This window comes from Lolium rigidum, chromosome 5 (assembly GCF_022539505.1).
Source record: "Lolium rigidum isolate FL_2022 chromosome 5, APGP_CSIRO_Lrig_0.1, whole genome shotgun sequence".
Taxonomy (NCBI): Eukaryota; Viridiplantae; Streptophyta; class Magnoliopsida; order Poales; family Poaceae; genus Lolium; species Lolium rigidum.
Window position 1 is genome coordinate 59,746,594 of NC_061512.1, and position 19,742 is coordinate 59,766,335.

Sequence of the window (19,742 nt, forward strand, 5' to 3'; positions counted from 1 at the left end):
CCATAGCTATTTCAACACAAAAATATATTCCATCGCCTTTTCTTTTAAAGAAACAAATATTACAACTTTTTATTAATCTACACATGATAAACCTACGGGCACAGCGTGCCGCCGTGCCGATGCTTCCTAGTCCAATTCAATCTCGATCCAGGGTTATCTCTGTGTCCTACATTAACTCCTGTGCGGTTCCTCGCCTAGGAGATAGGAGCGCCGCCTTGGGAGGTCGCCTTGGAGCTGGCCTCGAGCTCGTCCACCCCCAGTTCTCGATCTGATCGGAGAGAGAGAGGTTTGTCACTACAGAGAAAACATGGGGCGTTGGTGAATTCGGGGGGAACATCAGGAACGGGGCAGTCGGTAGCCATGGCTGGCGCCCACCGGAGGTCATGAAGCAGACAGGCGCCTTCGTCTACGTCATTTTCATGCTGCACGCCAATGGGGGTTTGCGTCAATGAATTAGCGAGAAGGCCGTGGCTTCGTTGGCAGCCCAAGGTCAGGCCACCTTATGTCTTATGAAGATTAGTTCAGATGGTGCCTTTAGTATTCATACTGGTCTGGCAGGTAAGGGCTTCTACATCCAAGACAACGACGGTTTGGTTCATGGACTCGTCATGGGACAATAACTGAATCCTTTTGGTGCACTCCATGTAGGCAACAAAGACTCCGGGAGATCCTCCATCGAAAAATGCTGAATCTGCCGCGGGTCCGGTGGCCTTGCCACGCCGTCGCTGGCTGCAGCCTCGCGATCCTTGGGTACCCATATGCAAGGATGGGCTGGAACTCGTTGCTCCCGCGGGCTACTCTATGCCTGTGCAAAACAACACAATAATGGTGCTGGCTGACAGTATGTGCTTCATCTGTGCATGTCATTCAGAAATGGGGGCAGTACAACTATTTGCGAACCATCATGGTCTTTATTTCTTGCATCTCTGGTTCGTGAAATTAAATTTTGATGCAGGCTCCATTGAAGATGAACGCGCAGACAATGTGCATCTCTGATGCTTGAACTCAGTACAACTGAAACCTCTAAATCAGCTATATATAGAACTCTACTTAGATTGATGCCGATCTTTTCTTTTGCAGATGTGAATCGATCTAGAAATATGGTGGATCGCGAGCTATTGAAGTTTGGAAGAAATATGATATGTTTGATAATGTCCTGATTGCTACAGCTACTACCTATGGTGAAGCACAGGTTAAGACATCTTTTCTTTAGTGCACAATCATACTTTCCTTTTTTCAACCGGAAACTCAATTTGGCTCCCGGATGCATATGCTCTCTCAAATTAGAATATATGTACTTTCAACTAAATGTTTTAATTTTTGTGTGACTTCATGTTATGTCCAACTTTAATAGATCAATTTATTATTTGCATATCTAGGTTTAAATTTATTCGTTCGTAGCAACGCACATGCATTTGTGTTATACACATAATACCAAAAGCAATTTAGTTGACGACACTTGACAAAAACATATTCTCAAGTATAGAATTTAGGTGATTGAGATTTATGGATAGCGTTAGACACCTAAATATTAACAAAAATACATTCTAGAACATTTTAATGGTAGTTGCATTTCAGTAAAATAATATTCAATAAAAATCTGTCCGCCGCAACGCGCGGGCATTTTTGCTATATATCTACAATGATCGATCTTTGCGATTACACAAAAAAACAAAAGCATACACATTCATTAATAATCTATATGTCTATATGATCTTCTCTCTTCTCCATGCAAGATCGAGTTAGATCCACATAAATACATTTGCAGCTGTATATGTGTCTTTGACACCACAAAAATATATAGGGTTCTAGCATGTTCTTCTTCAGTTTAGTTTCATCTTAATATGCACGATATGCATACATGTTTCTTGACTCCTCGTGCACCGTACAAGGTGTATGCACAAAGATTGATGAGCTGCGACATCGTCCAGGCACTGAAAATAAACCAAAGTTGTTTTATGTAATTCAATAAATTGTAGTTAACAAATAGTACGTGCAATAATTTATAACTTGTTTGAAATGCCACTGAGGAAATTTAATTCGGCTCCCGGGTGCATATGCTCCCTCTACTAAAAAACTATAATTAGAAATGTTTAAAAAATTACAAAAAAAATCTACATCTACATCTACATAATATATGTGAGTTCGCCAAGTTTCATGAAAAAAATATTTGTTCTGGTCTATATAAAAAAGAGAAAATTTATTTTGTGAACAGTCTTAGTCTCAGCCATGAATTTTGTCTATTTTACACACGTTACGTGACAAATCGATTTTTCCAGAAACTACTTTGTCAGCGCGTAGCACGTGAAGATGTACGTACGATTTTTTGTTTCAGTTTTTTTAAAATTTCAAAACATGTGTAACACGCATTTCAAAATGAAGGGAGCGCTCCCATGCTCCAAAATACCACTCCCATTTATTAGACAGGAATTACTTACTGATGTTGACGAGATATTATGTGTTATTCGTCATCCTGCTCCTGCTGGCACAACTCAAGGTCAATACTTGGTTCACGTACTCTCATTTTTGAGCTGCTTGCGCCAGTCTGCTGCTCACTCGATCTGAGTCCTCCAGAAATCTAAGTAATTATCACAAATAAGTTCACTTGTCAAGCACCAGTTCTCTTCCATGCTTGTAACCAAATATAACGTACTGAATTAAGCTGGTATTAATATTTTACTGGAATAGAACTGTTGCGTGAGCACGTACATATATTATTTCGCACTACATATGAGTCATGAATATTGCATTTGCTACTTTGTCAATACTAGAGCTTTGAAAGATTTATGATTTTGACTATTACACATACTTAAGTTCTTTGGATGTTGTGATTCTGTCAACAAAATTGATTAAAATAAATTAGTATTACTAGATCAATTACAAATATATTTTAGTTAGGTATAATTATTTCATTTTGAAAAAATACTATTATTGTCTGAACTGATGATGAAAGTTTCACCTTAAGAATCGTGTCGATGTCGAAAATGATATAGTTCTACGACCAGATAGAGTACCTGACAACATGATTTTCTGCATAATGCTTGGACACTTCTTGACAGGCAAACTAGAATTAATGTATTAGCTTGCATTCTTTTAGCATAAATGGCAAGGAAGGTCCTACTGCCTTTTTTCAAAAAGGAGTGAAGCGCGCGGGCATGCATCCGTGACCAGTACTGATATTACATTGCATTCAGTACTTGGTATTCTAAGACATTTCTTACCTTCTTCTGTAGTTCCATCTTGTGTTCATGAGCAATTCTCAGCTTGGTGCAAAGTTCTATGTTTTCCTTCTCAATATGAAACCCCTACATGAAAAAAAAAATCATCTCACCATAACATAATAAGTCGTTAATGGCATTGATTTATCCCAGAATAGACACCTGAGCTATCTCAACACCAACAACAGTACTAGCAAAAGGAAGAAGAGGAAGAAGATGTAGTGAACCTTTTGGTTGAGTTCTTGGATCTCCACGGCCAGAAGTTGCTCCTACAGAAATCAGCTACCATTAAAGATTGTATCATGCATATATAATTGCAGCGTAAGTAAATAAATTAAAGAAGAAGGGGAAAGGATGGTGCACCTTCCTCTTTCTTACAGAATGCAAACTAATCTCAAGTTGGTTCTGGAGAAACTGCAGATCCCGAACATTTGAGCCAGATAGTTCCTCTCCCAATAGTTGGCTGTATTTTCATCAGAAAACACATGGATTAACAATGTAACTAGCTACTAGATACTTACATTTTTTAGAAGCTGGGAAATTGCTATTTTATTAACCAAGAAGAAGAGAATTGGCGGACAAATTAGCGTAAAGCCCAGCAAAAAAACCGTTACAACCAACCCAAGCAACTGTCATCGAACAAGACATGTGCCAGCTTGGATACCAACACATACTCTACACACTCCGTCAAAACTCAAAACCGAACCATGGCCAAGGTTGTGCGGTGTTATCGTTATCACCCCCCTTGAAACAGCAGCGGCCACACTTGCCAGCGACTAGGAAGATTCAATTTGATAGGGAGCACCTCTAGCGCGACAACTATGCCAACTTCATGTGGAAACCACCATATACCTCGTCGCCGATCTGGAGTTGTGCTGACTCTAGAAACCACCACTGGGAAGTAGGAACCGCACCACACAGAGACGATGACTCTAGAAACCATCACGCTGGCAGCCAGATCTGGTGGCATCCAGTCCTCCCGCTGCCAAACACCGTACTGCATCCCATGACAGGTTCCACAACATACCACACGCCAAGAGGAAGCCCTGCCGAGAGCCACACATTCTGGCCGTTAAGCCGCTCGCATGGCCATCCCCCGCTCCTACTTTCCGAGGGATCCCGCTCTGGTAACCCGCGCTCGCGCCGGAAGCAGGAAACAAAGCTACTATTGTTGCTCCAATCATGTCCGAATGCTAAACAAGAAGATGGTGTGGAGGAACAAACGGATTCCCTGCCTATGAAAAAGTAAGTCTCAATGGAAGGGGGCATATGGAATAGTGACGGTTTCGCGAAAGGGAAAAACATCCTTTTGTTCATAAGACTATAAGGGAGCATAAATTAGATTTCTCCGCTATATATATCTTAGAGAAGGAACCATACCCACCAAATGTGTCGTTCAGAAGAAGTCTCATTGGACCCAGACAAACATCTTGGAATGTTTTGTTACAACGCCTGGATTCGGTGATGAATTTCGTTGGAATCTATGAGAGTGGCAAATTCTCTATGAATTCTATGTATAAGGCTTTAATCCAACCTAATATACCAGTTGATAATAATTCGAAAATTTGGAAGATGAAGATCCCGCTTAAAACAAAGTTTTTTTGTGTGGTATCTTCGTCAAGGGGTAATCTCACCAAAGACAACCTTGTAAAACGTAATTGGCAAGCAAGCAAAAAGTGTGTCTTTTGTCATCATGACGAGACTATAAAACACTTATTCTTCAATTGTAAATTTTCTAGATCTATATGGTCAGCCATCCAGATAGGTTCTATCTTATATCCACCATGATGTGTTGCGAATATATTCGGCAATTGGCTAAATGGTGTAGATCCTAGGTTCAAGCTACTTATTAGGGTTGGAGCGATTTCCGTTATTTGTCCGCTATGGCTATGTAGAAATGACAAGGTTTTTAATGATCAAAATGTTTCTCTTATGAAGGTTATCTACCGATGTACATCTGTGCTCCGTTTATGGTCACCTCTACAACGTGTGAAGAACCGCAACTTATTTATGGAGGTGTCTACACGATTTGAGGATGTGGCGAGGGATACTTTTACCCTATATGGATGGCAGCATAATCTACGGATTGACCCTCTGCCTCCATAGAGACTACTTTGCTTTAAACTTGGTTTCATTTTGAATGCCTTTTATTTTGGTACCTTTTGAATTAAAACGGATGTTTGCATCCTAGTTATGCAGAGGCTGGGTGTAATGCTTAAATTTTTTGAGTAATAAAGCGCCCATTATCGAGAAAAAATATATCTTAGAGAAAGGGATATGAAATTTCCTGACTTCGTTCTCAAAGCATCTGTCGGGGTCTTTGATTTTGTGTGGTATTGTTTCCTACCTATTGGAAGGTCGGGAGGCGTTGTAGTAGGAGTGAATTCATCCACAGTGAACATTAAAGATATCACTAGAGGAGATAGATGTGTTAAATTTAACATTCAAAATAAATCTGATGGTTTTGAATGGTGTATGGTTGCGGTATATAGTGCTGCTCGAGATGCACAGAAAGCTGGTTTTCTTGCAGAGCTTGTACGGATATGTGATGATACTACACTCCCGATGTCGGTTGGGGTGATTTTAGTGTAACTCACCAATGAAGATTTGGCCGAATAAAATCTGACAGCTCCATAATTTCTTTTGAGGGTGGGCTCGCAACCAAATTAGTATGTGTAAAAAAGAAAATGAACACTTAGATAGAAAAGCAGAAATATCTCCTCTTTGCACCTCGGACAAAGAGGCTATGAGGGAGGCAAATGAGAAGTTCTGCAACTTCCAAGGGACGGAGAAACAAAGTGGGCGCAGCGAGCGAAAGTAAAACTTGTTTAAGAAGAGGGTAGCAACATAAAATAGTTTCATCTAATTATTATAAGAATATTTTTGTTGTTCTTGCATAGAAAGTTGTATTAAGGAAGGATGATTTTTCAAAAGAAACTGGCAAGGTAATAAAAATATTTTTTTGTGACAAAAATGAAACAATCAAACTTTTTTCATTGATTGTGTGCTTGCCACAATTATTTTGTGTATTCTCCATATGTCCTTTTGAATATACACACCAAGAAACATTATTAATCTTTTGATAGCTGGTTGCATAGACTATATAAAAGAGTCAAGGGACATATTAGGGTTGGTATTTGTGCATATCGTGATTCATGTTATCTCACTTAATACTCAATGCACGTGGTTATTTCTCTGGCCGAAGGAGCAGGGCGAGGACATGGATTTTAGGTGCAATCGATTGAAAACGGTTGCACGTGATTTATTCAGCTGGTGTGGCTCACGGCTGCTCGTAGGCTCACATGTTGATCCACTAGACATATTTTTATTTCCTTTATTTTAGATGATTGATCCATGTAGCACCTTTAGTGATACTTGATGTAATAAGCTATTCTTTGACGATTTGGAGACTTTTAAAAAAACAAATAGAGGGTATGCATATTTTGATGTAGAGGCCGGAGCTTCTTCCCCATTTCAAACAAAAAATGAGCCTAACCTACCTCTTTTGGAGGATGAACCCCGCCAATACCACAATGTTGCCTGCGGGTTTTGAGTCACCTTGGTTTCGATCTGGTAGAAACACATGCATTTTTTGAACTTGTCTTGTCCTTTGATGAAACTACGTATTCATTCATTGCAACAACAAGTGCTACTGGAAATATGGGTTTCATTGGCCTAGTCTTCAAGGGCATTCGTAGCCCGCATGATGCTAGACCATGCCTTGGGGAGCCAAATATGGGCTAATTTGATGCATGCACAACCTCTGCACTGTGGCCCGCACAATGCTTAAAGCACCTCCAGGCTCGGCCCGCTAGGAACTATTGATTCGGTTGTTTTCGTGGAACCACCCTCGTGGCTTCCCTCCATGTAAAAGAGGAGTGCAGGCTGTACGAGCTTTCGAGACCGTTCAAATAACGAGACATCATGCCCTTCATCGAAAAAGAAGAGGGGGGAATTCGGTCATCACCCGCTAAAATCCTCCACCTATTTATACCCTCCACTCTCACATCCCATTCCAGAACCACCATCTCCCTCCATCGAGCTCCATTTTCTTGTCGAAGTGCATGTAAGCAGCACACTCATCATTGGGCAGCGACGGCAACCTTACTACCTCCTCTTCCTTGAGTTGTCCTCTTTGTGGTCCACCTCCACGATGGTTGTAAGTAACCACACCTCCAACTTGGATTGGGTAGATATGTGATCTTGGTATGGTAAATCTACCTAAGTTGTGCATGTCTACTACTTGTTTAGGGTATATGTGTGTTCTTATAGTATGGTACGTTGTCCAAATCTATCACTAGTAGGGTAGATATGTGTGTTGTAGTATGGTAGGTTGTTGAAATATGTGTGTGCTTGAAGTATGATCTAGTTATGTTGACCCACTGTCTAGCTTGAGCTTCTGTACTGGATGTGGTAGCTCTTGTTTGTGCATATTTTGTTCGGTTAGATTTTCATGTTTTGACATTAGCATGTCATGCATGATCAATGTAGCACTCCATTTGACTACTTTAGCCTGACTGTGGTCAGCATTTGTGATTCGCAAATCCCTTTTGGTTGTGGATGATTTTGAAATCAATACCCAAAATGTAGTGGCCCCTCCATTCATACCCAAACTGAAGACCGTAGCTTAAAAGGTGGCCACAAGGATTGGAAAGGCGGAGAAGGAGCAATCAAATGGGACCATGAAATGTCTTCCCTTCATGTCCACCTTTTTCCTAGAGAAGATGTTCGGGCTCATCAGGACCAATGTCTGGACTGACACAAGCTTCATGGAGGACCACTGGACTGCCATTGAGAATAATATGTTTGAGCACTCTGGATCTGAGGTGACCTCGGGAAGTGCAGGGATAGGTGGCTCTAGGTGAGAAAGTTCAAATACCTCGACGCTCAATGCATATTGTGAGGTCACCTTAACCATTCTCTTGGAGCACTATCATCAGGGATACAACATGGTTAGCGCACTATCTTGCATCCTTGTTTCACTTGGTCGTCAAAAACTATCATGCGCAACTAACACATTGTTGTCCAATCTAAATATCATCCCAATGTTGCGAAGTTCCTCAACAAGCCAATCATGAACTACTATGAGATGCATACCATCTCCCTCGGTCTGTCCGCATGAAAGTTTGTCGTGGGCTCAAGTGAGTCCCTTAGTGCAGCTTCCACTAGTAGGAAAAAGGCATAGGGACAGGCTTATTGGCAGCACACCTTATTAGGTGCACGCGACTGCTTATAATTGGTGTGTGCCAGAAAGGAGCATGCGACTAGTATGTGCTTACTAGAAGCGTGTCGCTGCCCTCAGCACGCGACTATTATGTGGGTCTGGCTGCGCCTGGGCACAGAACTTATCCACCGCGTGCGGCCGTCATGGCACGCGGCTAATACGCTCTTCTTGGCCATGTGTCATCGACGCCAACCGCTGCCAATAGTTTCTGACCGAGGGTGCACCAAATACTGGTAGCGTACCTTATCGCCGCCGGCTACCATTATTTGGACTTAACCAAAAGTTCAGTCGACGCGCCGAGTCAATTTCTCCTACCACAGTTTCGCCAATCTCTCTAGACGGCGGAGCACTCGGCCTCGACGCCTCCGACCACTCCGCGCCTCTGACCCCGCCACTCTGCGCCTCGCCTTCGCCATCAAAACGGTCGCCGGCCGCGTCACGCCTCCTTTCTCCCTGCAGTCGAGCTCGCCTGCTACTCCCCCACCCCGCATGACCCCCTCCCCTGCCCCCACCTTGGTATGAAACCGCGCCCTGCACTTGCTCCATGAAATGCCGATTACACTATATGGTTGATTAGCTGCGTTGATTACAAGGATATGAGTTGCTTATCTAATTAATTTGTAGGGATATTAGTTGTTGATTACAGTAAATGCTTGATTAGTTACATGGATATATGGTGTATGGTAGTATGGCAAAAATGTCTTGTTGTACAACATTGATCAAAATATTCGTTTGAGATACCGATTTATTGTCTGATTTATTGTGAATCAGGTGGTAACCGATAAGATTTTGGCATATCAGCTAAGTTATCACTGGCACCAATATTTCGTCCGATTTTTAGTCTGATGGTCAATATTTCGGCTGATTTTCATTGAAATGTCATAGAAATTCGGTCTGACAGCTGTGCATTAGCTCAGATTTTCTATTTTTATTGATTCAAGTGCAAGGAATCAAGGCAAAACTTATGTTCAATGCTGCAATATTTTTTTACATAGCATATTATTCAAATTTTAGTGCCGAAAATTAGGATTTACAAAAAAAAAATAAGCCAATATATGGCCGACCCATAAAATTGATTAGTCGGCCGATAAGCAATTAATCTCCATTTTGTGGACGACCGATAAGTTAACGATTAACAATTTTGGAGCATTGTTTTACAGGAATATGAGTTGCTAATGTTTTGTCGAAACATTGATTAATTTCCATTTCAACCAAATTTCTCGCACTCCGTATATCCTTTCTTAGTAAAGGTCATGCCGAATTTTACCGTGATTTTTTTTATTACTAATAGTTTCAATTTTGATTAGTGTTAGCTAGCCATTTCGTTTTTCAAAAAAGACAATGACGTTGTCGCCGGGTCATCTTCAAGCGGTTGGAGTGGAGGCGAAGAAGAAAATGTAGACACGGGGCACACACTACGAGAAGAACATCATGAAGTTAAGCAAGAATTGGCGACCCTTAAAGCAAACATGGCCACCATTGTTGAAAACCAAGTGGAAAATAGGTCAACGGCCTCCTTCCTATCTTGATCCAGTCGATCGAAGATTGGATTGCCGGAATTCGACAAGGGGCACATCCGAGGTACCAAGCAACACCAGTTGAGTTGGCGCCAAGCCAAGGCAATGTGGTGTCACACTACTAGAGAAAGGGCTAGCCACAGAAAACTACCAGTGGCTGCTAGTTACACACCGAATAGTGGTGCTCCACCGATAGAAAAATACTAGTGGCGCACCCTTTTTTTGTGCGCCACCACTAAGGATCTGCCAAAGCCACCCCTCCCCACACTTACCAGTGGCGCACCCCTTCTTGGTGCCCCACTGCTATGGATGGCAGTGGGGCACCAAGAAGGGGTGCGCCACTGGGAAGTGTGGGTTGTGGGTATAGAATGGCCAGGAGTTACCAGTGGTGCACCACATATATGTGCGCCACTGCTACTTCGGTTTTGAAAAAAATAAAGAAATAGATAGAAATTTTAAAAAATAAAATCCTTCGAGATGCCCATGTATTATGTCATCTAGTTTTAATGAGAATTAACCAACATGAATTTCAACTTTTTTTGCAAAATGGTGTCATGTTTCGGTACAACTGGATTTCTAGTTGCATATGACCTCCGATGAAAAAAAGATTATATGAAAATGTATCTACGCAAAATTTCCTATCCGAATTCAACGACCTATGGTCGTTTAGATAAAAACTGGATTCGTCAAATTTAAAAAAGAAATAGGACTTCTTTCAGGTATTAGATTTTGGGCCGAAGTTTCAAAAAAAGAAAAAAATAGCAGTAGCGCACCAAGGCAGAAATTCCAAAAAATAAAGGGAAAAAATAGAGGTGACGCACCCATGCCTTGGTGCGCCACTGCTAAGCTTCCCACCCACAAAATTTGAAACGGACGGGCCAGCCACTTACCCCCTCCTACTCCCTCCTCCTCCACACATTCTCCTGTTCTCCTTCTCCTCTCCTCCTGCTCTCCTTCTCCTCTCCTCTCATCTCCTCCTCCTCTCTTTTCATGTTTTCCTTCTACTTCTCCATCCACTCTGGCGACCTTCGGTGACCCTACTCTCCGACGATCGTCCGACCTCCCTCCTCCTCTCCGACGACCCTCCAGCCTCCATTACCTCCGGCCTTCCTCCTCTCCTCCATCCTCACCTCTCCTACCTCTATCATCCATCATCCATCCTCACCTCTCCTACCTCTCTGATCCATCCTCACCGGCGGCTAGGCTATGAAAAATGAGAATGAACATTGGACAAATAATTTGGGCAACAAAGATGAGAAAAAATAACAAGCTAAAAAAATTCGAAGAAAATGTGCCAGATCTAGATCTAGATCTAGATCTAGAAATTTCAAATTTTAGCAGTGGTGCACCTTGTTTTTGTCCAGTGGCGCACCTCACGCGTTTAGCAGTGGAACACCACGAAGCTAGTAGTGGCGCACTACTTGGTGCACCACTGCTAAGCCAGATAGCAATGGCGCACCACTAGTACACCACTACTAACAGTTAGTAGTGGTGTGATAGCAGTGGCGCACCTAGATGTGCCACTAATAGCTAATATAGGTGCGCCACTGATTAGCTATTTTCTGGTAGTGTCAGATCCTGCCGAACCCGCAACACATGTGGCATCAGATCCGGCCGAGGCCGCAACACATGTGGTGTCAGATTCTTCTGGTTTAAAGAAAAAGGGACGTAAAAGGGCTAAGAAAAAAGATTATGTCTCTTGCCAAACAACCCGGGTTCTGGACAAGATCTCCATGCAAGAGCGGCAATATCATGTGGAGGGTGAACCTATGTTATCGTGGGAAAAGTACCTAACGCTAACCGGTGATATGAAGAGTCTGCATGACATTATTCTAGCAGAAGAAAGGCGTCTTATTTGTATGGCATCTCTAACGTACTCGCTTTTTGTCGTCAAAGTTCTTGAGGGCCTGGGCTTTATCGATAAACACCCCACGGACGTGATCTTCCTAAGATTTGAAGACATATTCTCCATGTTTCAAATGAATAGACATCACCGAAACTTCCTCCGCCTATTTGTGCTCACTGAGACCTACCATGTTAGAAAAGAGCAAGAGTTATCCCCGACCTTGGGGATAGCGGACCCCTACTACCTGTATGAGAGCTACTTGGTCACCTATGAGAACAGACTCAATGTGATGCATTACATCGAGAGTCTCTTCTTGGCGAATAAGGACAAAAAAATGTTTTTCCTTCCTTATTTTCCCGAGTAAGTCACTCGCCAGCGCCACAAGATGCTTTCGTATATATTTCTTTCATTATGTTTGAGTTGAGGATATAATGGTCTGTTTAAATTGTGTTGCATACAGACAAATATTGCACCCTCATTGTTTTACACCTCAATCACCCGCACGTCGTGTATTTTGACTCGGGGAGCGTGAAACCAAAAAACTACACCAACATCAGGAACATTCTGGATGATTCTCTCAGCCGCTACTACTTGAACGGTAGCGGCTTGAAATGATAAGTAGTCATCAATGGCAGGCGTGTATTCGGCCATAGACAAGAGTTTCCCTACGTGAAGCAACCAACAGAGAGCACGAGGAAAGCATTCTACGCAACCCATCACATGCGGAAGTTTGCACGGGATCATCGGCTACTTGTGGATTCATCTAGTCTGACAACATGGGTCAAGGACTTTGCCAACTATGTGAGGAAGATTCCAGATTTGAGTTGTATCGCATTCAACATAAGCTTGGGAAACTCATTAGGAATGTTCTCTGCGGTTCGGAGGGGTTGTTCTACTATGGCCCTGTAAAACCAAGTCAGAGGTAGATAGAAGAGCGATGTCATCTTCAGGGCTACCACTAGGACTTCATGACGTTTGATGGTCTCCGCCTGTTCTCGCCGAGGTCAAGTCGAAAGTGAAGATGTTGTTGGTTAATTTGTATCACAAACTTGCGTAGGTTTAGTTTTAAATGATCTATAAGTTGTGTGTTGTAAACTTATCTTGCACATTGTTTGCGCATTTAACTTGGTCTTGTTGGTTGACCTCTTTTATCGTGTGTCTTTATATTCAAATGCACTTGTCGACGATTATACTCTGGCATCGTCTAATGAAAGAGGGAGCCAATAAGACCTTGTCTTATAGCATGCATGAGCAACGTAGAACCCTCTGGCTTAGAACCCACCTGGCTAAGCACTACTATAATCTATAGGTCTAGGGTTCCTTGCGGGGTTAGGGGTGGTGATGCACGGTGATAGTGATGGTGATGATGATGATGTTGTTGATGATGTATATTTTGGTGGTAGCTAGGTCTTGCAAACTTTCCGTGATCTGTATACTTTGATGAGTTGCTATATACTAATAAACTTGTAATCTGATGGTGAACTTATGGAGATGGAGTCCACTTTTCTTGTGGTGGTAGGTTAACACCATAGTTGTAAGATGAACTTGTGCTCATGTTTTTCTAATGATCATGCATGCTCATGTTAGTTTCTGATTTGGTTTAAACTTTTGATGCTTGTTAAAATTTCAAGGATGCTTGTTATGATGATCTTGTGATGGTGTACACTACATGTCATTCTTGAGTCTTGTTAGATAAACTGTTAGGGATGGGTCGAGGACTGACGGTCCTGGCGCAGGTGCCAAGATCAAGTGGACGGTTTCTCCAACAATGGATACAAAGGGGATGAAACTAGACAGGATGCAGAGGAGGATTACTCCATGTTCTTGGATGATGAGAACAACAACCAACACGCAGCCGAAGGAACACAACAAGTTTGACAGTGTATGCTCAAACACTTCGTCATCATAATCATGTTTGTGGTGGTCGTGAAGTTCATATTTTTCTAATTGTTATGTATGATTGGATGTGGCATGCAATGAAATTGTAAGCTCATCACATTTGAACCAGTTAACCACATGCAACCTCATGTGGGTAACTAAGCACCTTCCATTTGCAGCCAAGCCCAAAAGGCATGTGTGCAACATACCAACAAATGGGAATAGTTGCCAAACCCATGCAACCAGTCTCATTGTGGGAAGACAAATAAAATGGACAACATGGACGAGATGCCATTTCTCAATGACCATGCCACCCTAGGGCCTAGCCCCTAGGAGTGAATAAAAATTGGCACAAGCAACCAATCACATCCCAAGCGAGAGATCTTGACATGCATCATCATAGACTCTTCTCCTCCAATTAATATGCATATGAAAAGACGAAACAAGAATTGTTTTCGATAGCTATACCAATTAGCATTTTAATTCTACGCATAAGTAATACTCCCTCGGTCCAGGTTTGTAAAGCCTTCATGAATTTGATGTTAATTTTGACCGTGAATTTAACTAATGAAACATGTGTTATATGTTGCAAAAAAAAGTACACCGCCGAATTCTTATTTGAAATAAGTTGTCGATAGTATATTATTTTTGGTAAATAACATATATTTTTTTATTTCAATTTAATGGTAAAGGTCAGTCTCAAAACTAGAAAGGGTCATAGAAACCTTAATGGAGAAAATACTGAAGAATATAAAATATTTACCTATTACTGTGTTGTAAGTTTTGCACTTGCCGCCTCAAGTTTACAACCTCCCTCTGCCATAACTGCACAATAAAAAGAAACTGAAATAGGATAATAATTACCACTCACCACATTAGGAGATCATTAAGACAAACTGTGCTATTTTAAAATACCACATATGATGTTTGGTGGCGTAGAAGAGAGAGAAATAAGAGCTAAGAGATATTCTCTTCAAGTTAATCATAAAACAGTTATCTCCATTGTACTAGATGGTACCTTTTTGTCACACTTTGTCTTGATAATTTTATTCATTACATTTTTTATATGCGCACAAGCACAATTTTTCATAGATAACACACTAAAATATAATATATTTATACACTATTTCATCCATTCAACTAATTTCTTTTGGCAAATTTCATTTCAATTAATGCTATGAGGCTTCTATCATCAGTTGTGTAGTCTTATGCCAAAAATTGGCAGCCCATGATTTCCTGGCTCTTGCTTGGTTATTATGTTACCAAAGTTCCATGAGAGCTCACTCGATCATCCTTCTCATAGAGTCCAACCAAGTAATTAGCAAAAATGCGGACACTTAACTTGCAACTTAATGATTAGCATTTTAGACTTTTAGTACACTTTTTTTTTGCGAATTGTACACAACTATAATTAGTGACAGCATGTACACATACGTAGCTTGGAAATATGCATCTTCCTTCTCTGGTCGATAGGTCTGGTGTAGAAATTAAGCTAGCCAGCTACTGTGAATTTATATTTTCGGTGCAGCCCCAGCCTATGCATGCTACTCTGAATGTATACATACCTTTGCCTCTGATGTTGGATTCAAAACCCTAGTGTGCTCCTCTTTTGCCTCATGGTAGCGCTCTAGTATTGCCTTCATGCCGCTGATAATAACAAATCACACGAATATCTGATTTTACATTACTTAAGAAGTTAAGAGTGCTAATAGCAATCAACCTAATCAACTGAGAAAGTGCTAATTAATTAATTAGAAGGCACAGAAGGAAGAGCTGAAGTTAACTAATAAACCTCGAGCTTGCATAGTCGTAGAGGCGACTTGTGCTGGAGAAGACGATGAGTGCGAGATCGGCATCGCACAGGATAGCGAGCTCCCGGGCCTTCTTCATCAGCCCGCCACGCCTCTTGGAAAAGGTCACCTGACGGTTCGTTGCATTCTCGATCCTCTCGATTGCAATCTTCCCTCTCCCCATCTTCTTATTCTTCTTCTCCAGACCTTCGATCTATTGACCGCTCTATATATCCTCTTGCCGTCCAGCCGAATCAAGGAAACATAAGAATCGGAATGGAGTTTGATAGAACGCTAGGCTGCTAATGGCTTCTTCCCTCCTGTAGGTAACAACAAGTCTAATTTAGCTAGAAGAGCTTTCCCCTTGCCAATCCAGCTATTTTTTGTACTGTACTGCATTGTATATTTTATTTGTTTTGGTTTGCAAACTAAAGGCCAGATCGTGCCCATGTGCTGATGACGACACAAGCTACGATAAAATAACTAAAATACCAATTTTAATCATAGTAGGTTAATTAATGGCCCTGCTACATATTATGTCATGACGTTTGCAACAAGGACATCCATGTATCGTCCCTACCCTTTCTAGGGTTTAGTGCTCCGGCGGCGGCTCTATCGCCCTGTGAGATTGATCCGTGTCCGGTGGTGATCCTGCCTGGGTTTGGTCCCTTGATCGCCCAGGATCGAGTTCTCTGGTTCTTGTTTGTGTTCCTCTGTCGTTTCCTTGGTTCTTCTCTGGTCACGCCGGCTTCGGTTGGATGGCGGATCCGGGTCAGGATATGGAGGGCAGATCGGGAGGTAAAGAAGGCGAGATCGACGACATGCTGAGCCACCTAGAGCTGAACGATGAGGAGTTGGATGATGTGGTGGTCGATGTGGAGGCGGCGAAGGAGTATCGTAAAGCGGCGAGGTGGCTTGCTATTGGTAAAGTTCAAACCTCCAGATCTTTTAGTTCAGAGGCTTTGTTTGAGAAGATGAAGAGCGTCTGGAGTTTGGCAAAGGACCCAGTTTGCCGGGAGGTGGGCGATAACCTGTTTTTATTCCAGATGCACTGTCTGGCAGATTGGAAGAAGGTTGTTCATCAAGGTCCCTGGACGTTTAGGGGTTGGGGTTTGCTAGTGGAGGATTACGATGGGCTCAGTGATCCAGCGGAGTTCGTGTTCAGTGGGCTGTTTGTCTGGGCTCAAATTCATGGAATTCCGGAGCTATACCGGAAGGAGGAGGTGGTGGATGACCTAGCCCGAAGGATTGGCAAGGTGAAAGAAGTTCAGATGGTACCTAAGTTGTTTTTTGAAGGAAATTATGTGAGACTAAGGGTCAGAATTGAGGTTGCTAAACCATTACTGAGGTTTGTTTCCCTTACTACTCCGGAGGGTAAGAAGAGGCTAGCGGTTAAATATGAAAAAATGCCGTTTTTCTGTAAGAGATGTGGGCTTATAGGTCATGACCATGAGGAGTGCGGTGATGGGGTGTGGGAGGAAAAACAGTTGCAGTATGGTACGTGGATGCTGGCGACACGTAGGGCTAATCAACCAATGCCTGCTCCGCGTCAATCCATGGATAGAGCTCGGTTTCGGGGAGGTTTTGCTGGTAGAGGGATGGCCAATAGCGCTAATGGGAGGAAAAGAAATTCTGAAGAAGCAGCCCTGACTGAGGAAGACGACGAGAAGGACACTGCCTCTAGTCCTGAAAAGCTGCCTCTTATTGATGACTCTACCAAGAACAATGCTGAGAGCGATGCAAGGAAAATGTTGGAGTTGGGCGGAGTTGAGCCGGTGGATGGAGTGGAGAAGATGGACACTAGCGGGGGGGGCGAGGCTGCTCCTGTACCTCCACCTCCACCTGCTTATATTAAGAATAAGGATAAGAAACAGCGAAAGGAGAATGTTATTGGAAACAACCTGGCACCATCGGCGGCCTCCCTCGAGGAGGACCGCCGGGCCTAATGTGTACTTTAGGCTGGAACTGTCGTGGAGCAGGGCAAGCCGCGACAGTTCGAGAGCTTGACTGCCTGGTGCAGTCTTATAAACCCTGCCTTATTTTCTTGTGTGAGACTAGACAGAGCGAGGAAAGAATGAGAAACCTTCGGTTCCGCCTCGGAATGGAGGGATGCTACCAGGTTAAAGGTGTTGGGAAAGGAGGGGGTCTGGCTCTGTATTGGCAGGATGGCATTACGGTGGATCTCCTATCCTATAGTAATCGACATATAGATGTTCATGTCAGTGGAGGTCCCTATGTATGTAAATGGAGAGCTTCCTTTGTTTATGGTGAGCCAAAACCTAGCGATCGTCATCTTATGTGGACAAAAATGAGGCAATTGAAAAATAGATCCAGTGAACCTTGGCTGGTGTTGGGTGACTTCAATGAAGCCATGTGGCAGGAGGAACATTTTTCTAAATCCAAACGATCAGAGAGACATATGGCAGAGTTTCGGGCGGTTTTATCGGACTGCGATCTACATGATATTGGCTTTTCTGGTACCCCCTGGACGTTTGATAATAAGCAGAGAGGAGATAGGAATGTTAAAGTCCGTCTGGATCGGGCGGTGGCTACGCCGGCATGGTCTGATCGGTTCCCTGATTTTCGGCTACGCCATCTATCATCGTCTCGTTCGGACCATTGTCCTTTGTTGCTTTCAGAGGACCAACCTGCCTATGGTAGGCCGGAGAGACCTATACGTAGGTACGAGATTTGTTGGGAAAGAGAACCGTCCCTTGCGTCGGCCGTGGAGGAAGCTTGGTCTAAGCGGGTTCCATGTGAGGATCTTGGCGACATAAATTCTGTGCTCAATGATGTGATGTCCAATCTGTATAGATGGAAATCTGATAAGTTTAAAAATTTCCCAAAGGAGATGGAGAAGAAACGTACTCTGATGGAGGATTTAAATACAAGATCTAATACTGCCAGTGAACTGGAGAAGACTAGACTAGCAAGAGAGATGGATGAGTTTTTGTATAGAGAAGAAATGGCATGGCTACAACGCTCAAGGGTTTCATGGCTTAGGGAAGGAGACAGGAATACCAAATACTTTCATCGGCAAGCTTCGAGGAGACATCGTAAGAACAGAATTCGTTTGCTTAAGCGGCCTGATGGTTCGATTACAGTTGATAAGGCGGAGATGGAGGCGATGGCCAGAAATTACTTTCAGTCTCTCTTTTCCCGTGATGAAGAGTTGGATCCTTCCATTATTACTGATCTGGTCCAGGAGTGTGTGGATGATCAAATGAATACTAAGCTCTGTGAGTGTTTCTCAGAAAAAGAAATTAGTGACGCTCTTTTCCAGATCGGCCCTCTGAAGGCACCTGGCCCGGATGGCTTTCCAGCGCACTTTTTTCAACGTAATTGGGGCCTGTTTAGGGATGACGTGGTTAGGGCGGTGCAACACTTTTTCACATCTGGTGTTATGCCTGACGCAGTGAATGACACAGCGATTGTTATGATTCCAAAAAAGAAGGACCCGGAGGAATTGAAGGACTTTAGACCCATAAGTTTATGTAATGTTATTTATAAAGTTGTCTCCAAATGTTTGGCGAATCGCCTTCGGCCCATTCTGCAAGACATTATTTCTCCTGAGCAGAGTGCCTTTGTCCCTGGGAGGTTGATTACGGACAACGCCCTGGTTGCCTTTGAGTGTATACATACTATTCAGTCCGGGTCTCCGGCTAGAGCAAAATTCTGTGCATATAAGTTGGATATGGCCAAAGCTTATGATCGTGTCGATTGGAGGTTTCTGGAAGGGGTTTTAGCGAAGATGGGCTTTCATAGTCAATGGATTCAGTGGGTAATGGCTTGTGTTACCACTGTCAGCTATTCAGTTCGCTTTAACGGACATATGTTGGACTCCTTCTCCCCAACTCGCGGTCTTCGCCAAGGTGATCCACTTTCGCCATATTTGTTTCTATTCGTGGCTGATGGTCTATCTTTGTTGATTAAAAGACAGATTGAGATGGGTGCTCTTCGTGATCTGCGTATATGTCGGCGTGCTCCGGGTATCTCGCACCTCCTTTTCGCGGATGATAGTCTCCTCTTTTTTGAGGGTTCGGTGGAGCAAGCCCAAATTGTTAAGAGTATACTGGACAACTATGAGAGAAGCACAGGCCAGCTGGTTAGCATGGGAAAATGTTCGGTTCTTTATGGGAAGCACTGTCCACCTGAGGTGCAAATTGAGATTAAAGACATCTTAAAATTTGAGACGGAAACTTTTGAGGAGAAATATTTGGGGCTTCCCGTGCCAGAGGGTGGTATGAAAGGAGACAAATTCAAGCCCAT

General features: G+C 42.8%; 1 protein-coding gene across 1 annotated transcript; it reads right to left on the reverse strand.

Annotated features, from left to right (window-relative positions):
- Nucleotides 1–1,862: 1,862 nt before the first annotated feature.
- LOC124653784 (MADS-box transcription factor 25-like) lies at nt 1,863–15,657 on the reverse strand. The gene is made up of 8 exons (XM_047192849.1): nt 15,476–15,657; nt 15,249–15,330; nt 14,447–14,508; nt 3,582–3,681; nt 3,446–3,487; nt 3,222–3,305; nt 2,439–2,578; nt 1,863–1,934 (listed from the first exon to the last, which is right to left on the reverse strand). The coding sequence occupies exons 1-7, from the start codon at nt 15,655–15,657 to the stop codon at nt 2,462–2,464; spliced, it is 669 nt and encodes a 222-aa protein (XP_047048805.1). The 3' UTR covers nt 1,863–1,934; nt 2,439–2,461.
- Nucleotides 15,658–19,742: the final 4,085 nt, after the last annotated feature.

Bases quoted from the DNA above. Each gene is read 5' to 3' on its own strand.
- LOC124653784 (XM_047192849.1), bottom strand. From the start codon at position 15,657: ATGGGGAGAGGGAAGATTGCAATCGAGAGGATCGAGAATGCAACGAAC. The intron at 14,509-15,248 runs GTATGTATACAT...TTTATTGTGCAG, and splicing joins ATCCAACATCAGAGGCAAAG to TTATGGCAGAGGGAGGTTGT. The intron at 3,488-3,581 runs GTGCACCATCCT...TGATTTCTGTAG, and splicing joins ATTCTGTAAGAAAGAGGAAG to GAGCAACTTCTGGCCGTGGA.